This window comes from Pelophylax lessonae (genome assembly GCF_965119305.1).
Source record: "Pelophylax lessonae genome assembly, chromosome: 1".
Classification (NCBI taxonomy): Eukaryota; Metazoa; Chordata; class Amphibia; order Anura; family Ranidae; genus Pelophylax; species Pelophylax lessonae.
Window position 1 is genome coordinate 310,632,777 of NC_138768.1, and position 15,837 is coordinate 310,648,613.

Sequence of the window (15,837 nt, forward strand, 5' to 3'; positions counted from 1 at the left end):
GGAGCATCGGCAACCAGCAGTACCAGGTCGGCATACCAAGACCGGCGATATCAGTCTGGAGCCACTAGAATGACCAGAATCCTTTCTGCCTGAATCCTGCACAGGAGTCGTGGCAGAAGTTTTGGGAGGGCTGGAATGAATCAGTCAGCCTACCTTAGATTGCGGTCTACTTAATGAGCCGCCAGGACACTTCTTGTGCCTCCTTAGTGATTGATATAGACCACGACTGTGGCATTGCGTGAATTAATTAGTACCAGACACCCCTAAAGATGATTGTCCAAGGAGCCAGACAAAGTCTGATCGCTCTGGGTTCCAGTAAACTAAATCGGCAGTCTGGGCTCTGCCAGAGTCAAGACCCCCTGAGCACGTCTGTGCTGAGGACGCTTCCCCACCCAGATAGGCTGGCAGCCGTCCAGTACAGGAGGAGAAGTATTTATACTGTCGAAGTGCCATGGATCCTTGATTCATTTCATCAGAATCTCTTTAGCAGAGATCTTGTGTGGAACTGTGAAAACAGACCGCCTTGAGGGTGGACACAATCAGGCCCAGCACGTGCATGCAAGCCCGGAGGGATGACCCTCTGCTGAACAACAGAAGCTGAATTGCCTCCTGCAATGTCTGGAGTTTTTCCCCAGAGGAAGAAAAATTCTGGCTGAGGCCAAGTCCAGAGTTAGACCCAGATAGGCCATTATTTGTGAACAGAACCAAAGCAGATTTCTGAATGTTCAGGATCCCACCAAACTCCCTCCGCTTGCAGAAGATCGTCCAGGTACCCCAGTATAGCGATCCACCGCCGACTCAAAAAATGCCAGCACCGGGGCCAACACTCCTGTGAAGAGCCCGAGGTGCAGGGGGGTGAGACCAAAGTTCAGCGCCACAAATTGATTGATTATGCTCCTCATCCACAGCATAAAACAGAGGAAGCGCTGGCGACCAGCACATATTAGAATGTGCAGGTAGGAGTCCTTGATGTCAAAAGAAGCGAGAAGAAATCCCCCTGATGTAGGGACGCCACTACAATGTGAATGGACTCCATGCGGAACTTCTGTACTCGCACAAAGCAGCTTAGCGCCTTGAGGTCCAGAATTGGATGTACCTTGCCTTCCTTCCTGGGGACAGTAAAGAGGTTTGAGTAAAAAAACGCTTGAAAATGTTCTGAAGTCAGAAACCAGAACAATCACCGCTCATGGCTTGCTAGACAAGGTCCTCTTGGAACCTTTGGTAGATGCCCTGACTTTTGATCCCTAATTTTGAGATCCAGAGACCAAGAGGCCACCTGAGAGCCGAGGAGTATGGACTATGTCTTGGACGGGGCTCCTTGCCTATGGTAGCCTGCGGAAGAAGATTACTCTTCCCCCCATGAGACTCTTAACGATGCCATCCAAGGAAGCTCCAAACAGCCAACCCCCTACAGGAGGGAGATCAGATAAGGCCTTCTTAGAAGTCTAGTCCACAGACCAGCATTTCAGCCAGAGAACATGCCGAAGGACCACTGCTGATACAGACAGCCTAGAAATCAAAGGAGTCGCATTCAAAGAAGCATCAAAGAAACTGTAGCCCATTGACCAACCAGTCCACCAGCTCCGCAAAGACAGGGGGGAAGCTATTCTCCCTCCAGGTCCCGGCCTAAAAGCTTAGCCTACTCGGTCAGAGTTTGTGACACCAGGGCAATAGTAATTAGTGGTCTAATTGCCAAACCAGCCAAAGCGCACATATGGCGGGCCAGAGCATCCGCCCTCTTATTAGCTGGACCTGTAAAGGTAGACTCCTCCTCAAATTGGATGAATGTAACTCAATTTGACCTGGAAACCGGCGAGTCCACTACAGGTGGGACCTTCCACCTTTTACGCAGTAAATCCTCATAAGAATACAAGCAAAAAACGCTTAGCAACCACTGCGTTTTGGACAACCCCACTGTTTATGACAATGTTGTCAAGGTAAGCGGAAAGTGGAACACTCTCCCCACTTTGGAGGGCCTGTGGGTGCCAAAAGGAACCTGTGCCTCCGACGCGGCATCAGCCGCAATATCCATTTTTAAAGTTTCACGCACTGAAACAAACAGTGCACCCACCAGCGCCTATTTAAGCATTGCTAGAGAAGCAGAGGAACTATCCTCACTATCTGAGCACTCAGGGTGCATGGACGCAGAACCAGTAGTGTCGCTATATACTGAGCTCACCCTAAAAAAAAAAACATAACAATCAGGGGAGGCCCGCGTACTGCGTCCCACAAAGGGGACACCGGCCAATGGACCGCCTATTGGACCCTGCAAAATACAAGGGGGGGGTTGCCCTCCAGAGAGGACATAGTGTAATAGGACATAACCCCATTAAAAAAGGGGGCTGCCCGCCGTGACGCGAATGCGCAGGCAGGGTACTCTCTGTAAAACAAGGCAGGTGCCCCACACATTAATGGTGGCAAGACTGTCACTAAAAATGAAGCGCCCCCACAGTGCCACCCAGTCCAAGGGAGGTGCCAAGCAGGCCGCAAGCTGCGGCCTACATTTTTGTGCCGCAACTGCACAGGTCCTCAGCCCGGCAAATGCCCAAAGGAAGAGTGGGGGCTTCAGCTATAAGCACTCGGGCTGCCCCCCCCAATGGCAGCGCCCGACTCGGCCACATGGCCTAGCAGGCCGCAACCTGAATATTTGAGGGCGCCCGGCCGCGAGCCCCAGTGGAGCCGACCACACAGGGGCAGCGGAGGGGAAGCAGATGCCCAAACGGGAGGCAGTAGCTTCAGCCATTCTCACAGGTGCCACCTTACATGGGTTTCTACGTGTAGGCCTCATCCCTCCTCTAGTCACCAACCCCCAGGATGGCAGGGAACCCTGCTTAACCCCCGTTGCGCACCAGGAAAACCCAGTCAGCAGCAACTCCAACCAGCCCCCCTTAAGAGCATACAACTCATCCCCTCACCCGGGGGAGGGGGGGAGAAATATCTAAAATTTCAGCTACTGTGGGTCTAAAATTTCAGCTGAGTACGGGGGGAAGGGAGTAGAACCATCCCAGGGAGGGGCCTACATCCACCCCAAAACCCTCCAGGGTTAGTGGGGGAGGATAGCTACTTACCACACCAGGAACAAGGTGGCCACTGCTCCTGACAGGACACCGCTTCATCACAATGTGGGCCCTTTATATACATACAACTCATCCCCTCACCCGGGGGAGGGGGGGAGAAATATCTAAAATTTCAGCTACTGTGGGTCTAAAATTTCAGCTGAGTACGGGGGGAAGGGAGTAGAACCATCCCAGGGAGGGGCCTACATCCACCCCAAAACCCTCCAGGGTTAGTGGGGGAGGATAGCTACTTACCACACCAGGAACAAGGTGGCCACTGCTCCTGACAGGACACCGCTTCATCACAATGTGGGCCCTTTCGGCCAGAAGGAAACGCTGCAACTCTTCGGCCTGAGTCGCAGCGTTTCCTTCTGGCCGACAGAACCCACATTACGATGGAGCGGTGTCCTGTCTGGGGCAGTGCCCACCCTGTTCCTGGTGTGGCAAGTAGCCAGGTCGTATGCGTCCTCGCGAGACGTTCACTCGCAAACCAGACCCTGTCCAGTGGGGCCATTGTCGCGGCCGACCTAGCACTGGGCTGCGGTCTGCATGAGCTCGCTTGCCGGACTGGGGGGACCCTAAGGATCTATATTTTCTAGTTCGTCGCCAAGTTGGCCATTTGATCGTATTTCTTACAGGAACAAAATTAAATTTAAAATGAAAAAAAAAAAAATTGCCAGGACCAGAGATCCCAGCAAGGAACTAGGTCCTTAAGCAGGCCATAGACGATTCGAATTTCGTACGATTTATCGTTCGATAAACGAAAGCGGCACTCGTGCACATCATCGAGTGTACCATCAATGTGAGCCGAAAATCGTACGACAAAACACTTTTTTGTGCCTTTTAACCACATCTCTACCGGACACACTCCCTACTGTTCTGTGTTTTGTTAGGCGAAATCATACAACTCCCCCACTAATGATACGAAATTCGGCCGATTTTCGCAAAAAAAAAAACAACATGTTGGATATGTGAATTTTTGCTGTCGTACGAAAATCGAACGTTTTACATACCACACTAACGATACGAAAATCGTTCGATAACACTGCCATTTACGATTTTCGAACGAAATTTGAATCATCTATGGCCTGCCTTACTCCTGACTAGGCAGAAAAAAAACTGAGTGCCTAAAGCAGGGAGTGGGTGTATACCCCATGGGACTGCCCATAGGCATAGTCAAGCTTTTTCCTGCCTAGTGTCCTACTCCTGTAGGGGGCAGTATAACCCAATGGTTAAGAAGAATCAGGAGCTGTGTCCGAACGAAAGAGAAACAGTGTACTACGCTGTAATAGTTGCCACTGTACGCATGGTCAGCGAATATAGCTTAATGTAACATCACCTATAGAAGTCCCCATTCCAACAAGCCAAACAAGCCTACTCTACTGGAACCTGGCTGCCCCCAGGAATGCCATGTTCACTAGCCAGGAGGTACAGGAGGGCTGAACAAAGGGTGAGCAAGAGAGTTTCTGTGGTTCCAGTAGCGCAGTTGTCCACAGGGAATGGCTGACTGGTGTCCCTCAAGAATGCAGTCAGCGGGACTGACAAGGGTCAGTTGTAGCGGCCGGCAGAGACCTGGTCAATAAACAGGCAAAGCATTGGTTTAAACAGCAGGCACAAATGTGTTCACAAACTAGGCCAGGGTCAGTACAGGCAGCGGTAACACTGCACTGGTGTGGCAATGATTGGGAAAGCCGTTGCTGGATGCACTGGCTCTGGTGACACTGTAATGGTGCAAAAGAGATCAGGGACACGGTTAATGACGACAGTGGCACTTGTGGCTAGCAAACAAAAACATTGTTGCTGGCTGTATTGGTAAAGTGACCTTGTCACTAGTGTGGCAGCAATTAAAAACACCGTTGCTAACTGGTAATACCGCGACTAGTGTGATGGTGAATGGGGATGCTGCGATTGGATGGTCATGCCGTCTGCGTTTTGGGCTTTACACCCACATGGATGTCAGATTGGGAGCAGTGGCAGTGCCTTTGTAGCTACTGCGTACCAATAGACATTGATGGGATTGCCTGCAAGGAGTTCTGTGCATCCCCGTGCGGGTAAATGCAGCCCTCACACAGGGTAAACAATAATACACCCTGTGTGAACACGTGGCCTTATGTGGGCACTGGGATTGGGGTGGTGGTGATTGGGGGCACTGTGACTGGATATACTATTACGCCTCATTACACTTGTGGTTGAGGGGCTGTAAAAGCCTACAATTGAGCTTCATTTTTACTGCCCCTTAACCATTCCCCCTTTTGCTGGGAAATTAGCAGCCGGGGGGGGTACACTTTCAATAGCAGGAATTATACTCCCTGTCATGCTTAACGGGCACTACTGCTGGGCTGTAACTGGCTCACAACCTTGCACAACGTATGTGATTGTGACGTTATGGTTGAGCATTTTAGGAATTAAAAAAGGCAGTTCTAAGGCGATACAAAAAAAAAAAAAAAAAAGAGGGAGGAACACTGTCACCAGAGCAGCACGGTGTCTCTAAGAGGACATTGTGCTGCTCTGACCAATAATCTGAGACATTGCACGCTGCAATGACACACTGGGTCCCTGATCACTAACCAGAGCAGTACAATGTCACCATAGTGAGAACTATTCTATCAGCAGTGTTCCTTTCTTTTCCATTCTTCAGTGTATAGCACGGGTGGCGCACAAAGCAACGAGAATGAGAGGATGTACTTGCATGTTCTCCTGAATAGACACATGTTCAGATAGATTAAAAAGAAGAAAAAAAACTTGTGCTTTGAGAATATTAAGGTCTGCTATTGCTACCCTCTTACTAAAAAATGCTAGGTGCCTGGCTATCTCTGGTTTTAATATATGGAGTTGGAGACCTGGAACAATCATACAGATTGGAAAGTGAGTCTGGATCTGCACAATTGTCTGGGGGGGGGGGGGGGGGGGTCATTGATTCTCTGATGGTACTCATCATTGAATCTACACCTTGGAACTAGTACTTTCAAAAAGGACAGAGTGTGTCCTTTATCCACTACAGGTTTCCATAAAGAGGCAGAATAAACAATTGTCTATTAGGGCTTACTTAAGCTATTAGGTCAAGTTTCAGGTAAGAAAGATACAAGTTAAAAGGGTGAGGGACTGATCGCTCCAAGAAAAATAAATATTGCCAAATATGGTGCTACAATAGCATAATTGCACAGCCATCTGATAGGAAAGGGATGTATGCAGCTGCAGGCAATCAGCTCCTACAAAACCAGATAATGGATGGGTTGCATGGGTTCTCCAGTCTCTGAAATTCAAGGTCAGTAAGTACAGGGAGAAAGCTTAAAAGGTACCTGCCATTAAAGAGACATGAAGCCTGCCATTGCTGGTATTCTAAAAAATGTTAATTGCCTGGCTGTGTCTGACTTCAATAAATCCAGGTATATCTGGTGTAATTATGCAGCAAATTAAATTCATCAACTTTAGAACAAGAATGCCGCAATTTCTGATTTTCAAGACTCAAAGGGGATGATTTACTAAAACTAGAGCACTCAGAATTGGGTGTAGCTTTAACTGGTAGACAACCAGCTTCCAACTTCAGCTTGTTCAATTAAGCTTTGACTATAAAACCTGGAAGCCGATTGGTTTCTATGCAGAGCTGCACCAGATATTTCACACTACAGTAAATCTTTCCCAGAGTATAAGCATGAAAGTTAGGCAACTTGTATTTTGGAGGACAACAGATCCACCATAATCATAGCTTTTAAAGCATTGGTTTGAAAGAAAGATTATTTCTGACTAGTCACGGTCCCTGTGGATCATCGTGTTACTAAGCACACCTAGAGAACATGTATTTCCTGAGCAGCTCTACAACTGACTTCTTTTTTCTCAAATTATAAATAGAAACCTGGTTCTTTGTTTCTACATCTGTAATGTTGTAGTTTATTAACAGGGCCTCCAGGAAGAAAAAAAAATTAAAATATAGACGCAAGACCAATAGTGGGCACTAATCTGAAAATTAAGTACTACTATGCTTAATACTCTGCAATCTGCACTGAATGTACATGAAAGCCAAGTAAGTTCAGCACTTGAGTTTTCTATTTTGTAGCCACAATGCACATTATGAGAAATAGATTACCTTTCTTTAATGATATGATCCAATTTATAAGTTGGCTTGTTCTCTCTAATTCTGTCTACTGCATCCCATTCTTGTTTTCCATATGCTTTACGTAGACGACGTACAAAAACCTTGAAAATAGACAAACATATGTAATGTATATCATCTGAACATGCAACAGATTTACATGTTCTACACCTGTAAACCAATTCTTATAATTCTTTATTATAGAATTCTTATTCTGCTACATACCAGTTTGCAGTAATTAGCCCCTTTACTGGCAGAGGTAATTGAGTAAAAGCTCTTTAAACTTTAAGGCAGGTGGTACCTAATACAGTGAACTCTGCTTAAATAAATAATACATTTGAAGAGGGGCAGAAAACCTGCAAGACTTTAAAAAAGGAGTTTCGCCCCACCCCCTTCAAAAATTAAAAGTCAGCAGCTACACATACTGTAGCTGCTAACTTTTTATATTAGGACACTTACCTGTCCTGGAATCCCGTGATGTCGGCACCCCAGCCGATGTTTCTATCGGCGGCTGCCGCCACCATTGCCGGTGAGGGAACCTGGCAGTGAAGCCTTTGGGCTTCACAGTCGGTTTCCTACTGCGCATGCGTGAAGTGCGCTGCACTCTTTTACTGGCCTGGCAGCGGGGGGGGGAGGCCGAACTGGTGACGTACCTCACTGCAGCGTGGTCCAACGGAAGTGGGGACAGGGTACCTGTCAAAAACAGGTACCCGCTCCCCCCCAAAAAAAGGTGCCAAATGTGGCAACAGAGTGGGGGAGGAATCAGATAAGCGGAGGTTACACTTTTGGGCGGAACTCTGTTTTAAGTGATAATAAAGGTTTAGCTTTTTAAATTAAATTAAAAAAAAAAAAAAAAAAAACAACATACAAACATGTTATACTTACCTGCTCTGTGCAGTGGATTTGCACAGAGCAGCCCCAATCCTCCTCTTCTCCGGTCCCCTGCCCTGCTGAGTGCACTCTTTCATGCACACTTTTGAACTGTCTCTATAGGGGAGATTTACTAAAACTGGTGTAGCTGTGCATTGTAACCAATCGGTTTCTAACTTTAGCTTGTTCAATTAAGCTTTGGCTGTAAAACGTAGAATCTGGTGCAGTTGTACATAGTAACCAATCAGCTTCTGTGTGCAGCCGTTTTAGTAAATCTCCCCCTATATGTCCATAGGACACACAGAGTGCTGCTCGGCCCTATCCGCGCTCCCTCTTCACTGGCTGTGATAGACAATGGCCCCTGCTGCTGTGTCTCAGCAAATGAGGAGGGAGAGCTAATACTCTTGTGCATATCGCTGGATCGGGCTGAAGTATTAGGGGGGCGCTGCAGACTGAAGCTTTTTAAAAAACCTTCAGCCTTTATAACCACTTTCAGCGAATTGATGAAAAGTTGCCCCAAAAATGAATTTGTGCTGGAGGGTCTAGCTTCAAAAAGGAATTTATAGACTGAATTCATATGACTGCAGCAACCTGTCTAGCTGAAAACCTGAACCAAAGACAAGTTACTATGCATGGGAATAAAAATGTCACAAATAATTTGAGCATATAAATATAAAAGCGAAGTTTGAAGTGACAAACCTTCAGTTTTTTTAGAAAAAAAATAAATAAACGTGTCTAAACTTACCTGCTCTGTGCAATGCTTATGCACAGAGCAGTCCTGATTCTTCTTCCTGTGGGGTTCCCAGGCTCTTGTTCAGCGGATTCCCCCACAGAAAGACACCTTCCATGGGGGGCACCCAGGCATGCTCGCTCCCTAGCTCCACTGCGTCCATAGACAGCGGGACTTGGCCCTGCAACCCCCACTCCTGTGTCACAGCATTTGATTGACAGCGGCGGGTGCCAATGGTTCCTCCTCTGTATATTTGGCCAATAAGAAGGGACACAGCGGCGGGAGCCGCTGCTCTCGTGAAAAATCACTGGATGGGATCGAGCTCAGGTAAGAAAATGGGGGGGGGGGGGGGACTGAGCTGCAGCATAGGAGGCTTTTCACCTTAATGCATAACGTCTTATTTATTTTAAAAAAAAAATAAATAAATAAACATGTTCTACTTACCTGCCCTGTGAGGTGCTTTTGCACAGAGCAGCCCCGATCCTCCTCTTCTCTGTTCCCTCTTCAGTGTTCCTGGCCCCTCCCTCCTGTAGAGGGTCTCCACCACAAGCAGCTTGCTATGGGGGCACCCGAGCCGAGCTGCAGCTCCGTGTGTCCCTTCGGATGCGGAGCTGAAGTTCTGCCCCACCCCCTCTCCTGATTGGCTAAATTACTTTGAATGACAGCCGCGGGAGACAATGGCGCCGCTGCTGTGTCTCAGCCAATCAGGAGGATGAGTCCTGGACGGCCAGAGGGAATCATGGACATTACTGTATAGAGATTGGGCTCAGGTAAGTATTAAGGGGTGCTGGGGAGGCTGCTACACACAGAAGGCTTTTTATCTTAAAGCATAGAATGCCTTAAGATAAAAAAACCTTCTGACTTTACAACTCTTTTAAAGGTTTTAGAACCTCTTTAACATTTTGATTTTTAATTTTGCTGCAAGATCTCTAAATATATTATAAATACAATTACATGTTAAAAAAAAACACACAGGGGTGTGGCTTAAGGCAGACCCCTTGGAGCTGGACAGGGCACTCTCGGTGTGTGGTTTGGTGGATGGGTAGTCGAAGGAAACAGCCTCCGGCTGCATCACCATGCGCTCCTGCCAAGATGGCCGCCGCTCCACAGCTCCCCAGCCTTCTCTGGCGTCCACGCCCGATTGTTTGGCGAGGCACCAGGGGCCTCTCCACCGCCCTCATGGGTGCATCTGCACCTCCTGAGATACTCTTCCCAGACATCTGCGAGCGAGAATGGGCTGGAGGACGACCCGGCACTGAAACACACTTTGCTAGATGTCCTCAAGACCATCAAGGTAAACCATTCAGACCTCATGGGTAAGTTGGAGGAGTTTAAGCTGGATATTACTATAATGCAAAGAGATATGCATAAGATCAGAGACCGGGTCTCCGAGACTGAGCAATGCATTCGTTATTTGGAGGACACCGTCCTTCCAGTAGTCAAAACCTGTAGTAATAGACTTAAAACATTGGAAGATAAAGTGGATGACCTAGAGAACAGTCTGAGAAGAAATAACCTCAGGTTGGTGAGTTTGCCTGAGAGGGTAGAGGGGTCTGATCCAGTGTCATATGGAAAGAAGGCTCACACAGGAGTTTGGCCAGAACTGTCTATCAACCTGCTTTGTGATTGAAAGGGCCTATCGGGTTCATGGAAGGCCTCTTCTCGAGGGCAACCCCCCTCATACCATGGTGATTCGCCTCCTTAACTACAGGGATTCAATCCTGCGCTCGGCTGAAGGGGAGTCTCAAGATTAACAACGCGGTGGCGTCTCTTTTCCCGGATTACTCACCTGTGGTCCGCACCTTGAGAGCCAAATACCAGCATGTCAAACGGCAATTCAATATTCTGTTATTTCCAGCTACCCTTAGAGTCGTTTACCAGGGTCAAAGCCCCTTTTTTCAGACCCCTGTATCTGCTCTCTCCTGGTTCGAATCTCCGCACCAGCCTGGTTGTGCATCATCCATGCGTCCCCCTGAGACTTCACATGGGTACTCCAGCTTGAAGCCTGTTCTGTAGTCAGAATTACTGCCTATAGGAGTAGTGAGCTGGAGCGGTTTAAAGTTTGGCCCAGACAAGGGGAAAGTTCCTTTTGAGGGAAAACTTTGCTGCCTTTAAAAAGTTACCAGTGTTTTTGTTTTTACTACCTGGATCTATAATTTTTTTCTGGTGCTGCAATTCTGGCCTAGTTGGCCATGACCTCTATTGTGGTTTTTTTGTTCAGGGATAAATCCCGCTCCTTGTTTTTGGCGCCGGGCAGGCGTACAAACTTTGTGGACTTTCATTTCACTGTTCACTTTCGTTGGTTTATTTGTTGTCCTTGTCAGTATGCAAACGGTGGTGTGTATGTGTTGGTGATGCCTCCTTCCACCCTCCAGGATTTGCAGCCGTAATGGGGGCTACAGCTGGTTCAGGGGACCTTATAATCTCCCCCCCCTATTTTCCACCGCATTAAATTTCAATGCAGTCGCCCATGTCTAAGGTCACGTGCGACTCCTGGAATGTAAGGAGACTAAATTCTAAATTTAAGAGGGCCTCCGTTTGATTTTCCTAAGTACTACAAACCGCATGTTCTGTTTGCAGGATATGTATCTGACGGGGTCTAGGGTGCTGGCACTTAAACATTGCGTGTTGTGTGGTTATCATTCCACCTACTCAAATTATGCTAGGGGGGTGTCTATTTTGATCTGGAAGGGGCTCCTGTTCTCCTGTATCCGGGTGATTACTGATCCCAAGGGACAATATGTCTTTTTACTGTGTATCATTCTATGCCATGCCACTACTGTTGGTGGCGGTATACATTTATTTCCCGGTTACAGCTGCAATCTTTACGTAATTGAGTGTGCATCTGTCTGACTTACCAAATGTGGGTACCATTATCCTGGGAGACTTCAATTTGGTGCTTGACCCACATCTGGACCGATTGCGGCTGCTCCAGTCTGAATGAAAGTTATTCAGTCCGTGGTGTGCATCATTTGGTTATGTAGACTTATGGCGTTGGAAACATCCTGGGGAAAGGGTCTATTCATGTCAATCTAAGACCTATCGTGCTCTTCCCAGGCTGGACTATGCCCTGGAGGATTTAGAGCCGTGCATTCATTCAGCTAGCTATATCACTCAAACACTCTGACCATTCGGCCCTCTGGGTTGAGCTCTTGTTGGGACATAGGGCGTCCTTTCGGAGGTGGAGACTCAGCCCTCTTTGGGTCTCTGCATCTGATCTTAGGGAATCAATTGTCACGGACATTGCTCGCTATTGGGAGACAAATGACCAGTCTTCCTTGGTGGGTCGTGTGTGGGATGATTTTAAGGCTACTGTAATGGGATCATACATATTGTATATTTTGCATGCCACATTACAGACCATGAAAGACTCTTTGGAGGTGGCTAGGACCCAGTACACGGCCCACCCTACATCTGACTCTCACGGTGTAATGGTTGGGGCACATAATGCCCTCCAACTTCATATAGTAGATAATTGAAGCTTCCTTGTCATATCAGCTAGATTACATGAGAATAGTGGGAAGAATGGGAAACTGCTGGTGTACCTCTCGTACTGACTACATTGACTGCTCTATATCACAGAAACTTTACCAGACGGATCGGTCTCCTCTGATCCCTTGACTATTAATGAGACCTTTTGGTCATTTTATGAAGCCCTGTATTCTGAGCAGGGTTTGCCCTCTGAATCGGACTTTGAGGGTTTCCTGGAGTCTATCCAATTTCCAGAATTAAATGACTTCCGTAGACTGATACTGGATACCCCTCTGAAGGTTGAAGAAATTGCAGAGTCTATTCACTTTCTTCCTACAAAAAAGGACCCCGGGGTTGGACGGTATACCCGCAGAATGGTACCAAGGGTATGTAGATAACCTGGCCATGAGACTACATGCATTATTTGACTCAGCACTGGAGGTGGGTGAACTTCCCGCTTCCTTGTGCGAGGAGCCGATAGTGGTTTTGCCCAAATCTGATAGACAAACTGCAATGTGGATCTTACCGTCCCATCTCCTTGTTTAACAGTGACGAGAAGGTGTTGGCGAAACTTCTAGCTACAAGACTTAAAAAGGTTATTACCCATCTCATTCACCCAGAACAGAACGGGTTTATGCCTGGAAGGAGCAAACATGACAGTATTCATCGCCTTCATCTAAACATATATAGAGCGGCCATGGATGAAAAAAGTGGTTTAGTACTTTCTCTGGATGTGAGGAAGGCTTTTGACACGACAGAAAATCTGGCAGCCCTGGCTTGATATTGCAGATTCCTTTTGGAAAGACATTCCATTATCTCAATACACGTAAAAGGTGGAGTTTATTTGAGATGAGTGTTCCACTAATGTACTACAATCTTAGCTGTGGCTTCTCGTCTCTCCTGGTGGGAACATTGGGAGGAGTGGAGGGTGGTGTGCATGTCAGTGTTGCGTGTGTGTGTGTGTGTGTGTGTGTGTGTGTGTGTGTGTGTGTGTGTGTGTGTGTGTGTGTGGCTGGCTTTTCTTGTTGTCTTCTTATACTTAATCTTTATATACAATGGATGGTTGTGTTCTGTCATCCTATGTATTATATACGAGGACCTACGGGGAAACCAACCTGTCCCTTCAACATGTAGATTGTTTATAGGCCTTGTATGGCCCCTTGTGTTATGTATCCCCGTATGCATATGCATCTGTACGTTATGTAAAGATTCTGTTTGATTGTCATTGTGAAAAGTTTTAAAAATAAACACCTTTTTTTTTTGTTTTTAAACACACACACCTTATATTCTCTGAATTTTGCCACAATAGGCTCATGCAGCAGAAACTTGATGTCCTTCAAGAGGTAAAATGTACGAGGGGCTGTAGATCCTTTATTGACTTTTTTCTTATGCTTCGGCTCATGGGGATAGATGCCTTTTAGGATACAGAGCCGCCTAAGGAAAAAGAAAGAGCAACACGTCTCTATTTATACCAGTAATAGTGACACAGCATATACTGGATCCTAGTCATGCAGAATATGTATGTTGTAACTGTTCACCTTGAGCCTGTCTGCATTTCACTTTTACTTTACTGAGACAAGACAACAGGTATTGGCATACTATCAATCGGCACAAGATGACAGTACTCCCAAATGATCTGAATTTACATTACTCCACACTGATGGGTCTGATAAGAGTAAATGGCTACAGTATCTAGCGATCTTTCACAGGTCTGACCAGCAGTGCTGTGTGTGTGTATGCACATCACAGCACATGGACAATGTTGGCCTGCTCCTGGTTCAAACCACCTCCCCGATGGTCATCAAGCTGTCAGCAAAAGCTTTGAGTTTTAAGTACTGTACACGGAGTAAAACCAAAAGTGTAAAGATCTATCAGTGCAATAAATGTACAATATCAAAAATAAATCTGAGATAAAGCTGCAAACACTACATTGTGATCCCACTACACAAAAAAAAGCAAACAAATCCAAGGTAAATGTGTTGCACTAAATCATAAATACAAGTGATAATATGGTTCAACAATAAAAAAATGTGAAAACAGTCCATAAAATCCAAATAAGTGATAATAGTGCTAGATAAGCCCCTTAGGGTAAGTATTATAAAGTCCACGTGTAAAAACAAATAATAGTGCTGCGATCAATTCATTCCAAAAGACACTGCCATGATTAGAAGGATCCGCCACCAGATATACAAGCCTCTCACCTCAGTATCTGACCCAGGAGCCACCCAGGGTCAGAAACAGCAGTCAGCAGGGGTGGTATAAAGCCAGCAAAACGATATCTCAGGCAAGTCCAGAATCATGAAGCCCATAAATCCATAAAACCGGATGAATATGAGGACAGAAAACAAACACAATCTAGTGCTCTCTGTCTATAAATAAATCAGCAAACGTTTATTTGAAGAAAGAGGTACTCACAATACACTCAATAGAGTCAGGCAAGGCAAACAAACAAGTCTCCAAGCGAGAGAGGAAAGGGAGTGATGTCAGCAGCACAGCTTCGCCCCCCTGTACGCGTTACGTCGGCACTAAGGGCTGTGAATTCTTCAGCAAGGGGTCTTGTTTGTTTGCCTTGCCTGACTCCATTGAGTGTATTGCGAGTACCCCTTTCTTCAAATTAACGTTTGCTGATTGATTTATAGACAGAGCACTAGATTGTGTCTTCTGTCCTCATATTCATCCGGTTTAATGGATTTATGGGCTTCATGATCCTGGACTCGCCTGAGATATCGTTTTGCTGGCTTTCAATCACCCCTGCAGGTGACTGCTGTTTCTGACCCTGGGTGGCTCCTGGGTCAGATACTGAGGTGAGAGGCTTGTATATCTGGTGGCAGATCCTTATAATCACGGAGGTGTCTTTTGGAATGAATTGATCACAGCACTATTATTTGTTTTTACACGTTGACTCTAATACTTACCCTAAGGGGCTTATCTAGCACTATTATCACTCATTTGGATTTTATGGACTTTTTTCACATTTTTTTATTGTTGAACCATATTATCACTGTACACTGAGTGCCTAGCTTGATGTTCAGTTTCTTCTTCAAATCAGATCCCGATGTTGCAGTGAGTGCTCCCAGAATACCCTGATCGGGGAGAACTCACTGCAGCGTCTCTGATGTGGAGCCAGCACAATTAGGAAGTGCAAATGTAGGTGCTTGGATTTGCTTTAAATATAGTACTTGGGAAAGTTTACCTGATTGGCTAGAATGCACCAATTCAAAGAATTTGGAGCATTTATTATAACTTTAATAAGCTAGTAACCAGTTCAAATATATATACAATGGAAGAATTATATCAAACTTTCTTGCAGATAATTGGCTGTGCTTGTTAAGCAGACACACAAATATGCCATTCCAGTGCACTTGTTGAAAGTTAATACTACACTGAAGAGCCCACCTACCAAGTAGTGAGTGAGAAGTAGACAACCCTGAAGTACATCACAAGAGAAGTATACTCTTCAGGGTTGTCACCTTGAGCTAATGTCCTGAGCAAGCCTATCTGGAGTAAGGCTAGGTTCATATCTGTGCAGTTGTGCGTGCTGCATTTATGCGGACACAGCACAACATTCATTTGAATAGGCTGCTGTGCCTGTTTCCTGCAGGGAAAAAGTCACTGCAATA

At 46.3% G+C, this 15,837-nt stretch overlaps 1 protein-coding gene across 1 annotated transcript in view; it reads right to left on the reverse strand.

Annotated features, from left to right (window-relative positions):
- Positions 1–15,837, reverse strand: part of PES1 (pescadillo ribosomal biogenesis factor 1) — a 207,981-nt gene that overhangs the window by 68,558 nt on the left and 123,586 nt on the right. Inside the window, exons 6-7 of the mRNA XM_082256075.1 lie at positions 13,498–13,651; positions 7,141–7,250 (exon numbers count right to left, since the gene is read on the reverse strand). Of these exons, the coding sequence (XP_082112201.1) occupies positions 7,141–7,250; positions 13,498–13,651 (264 nt within the window). The remainder of the gene's footprint in view (positions 1–7,140; positions 7,251–13,497; positions 13,652–15,837) is intronic.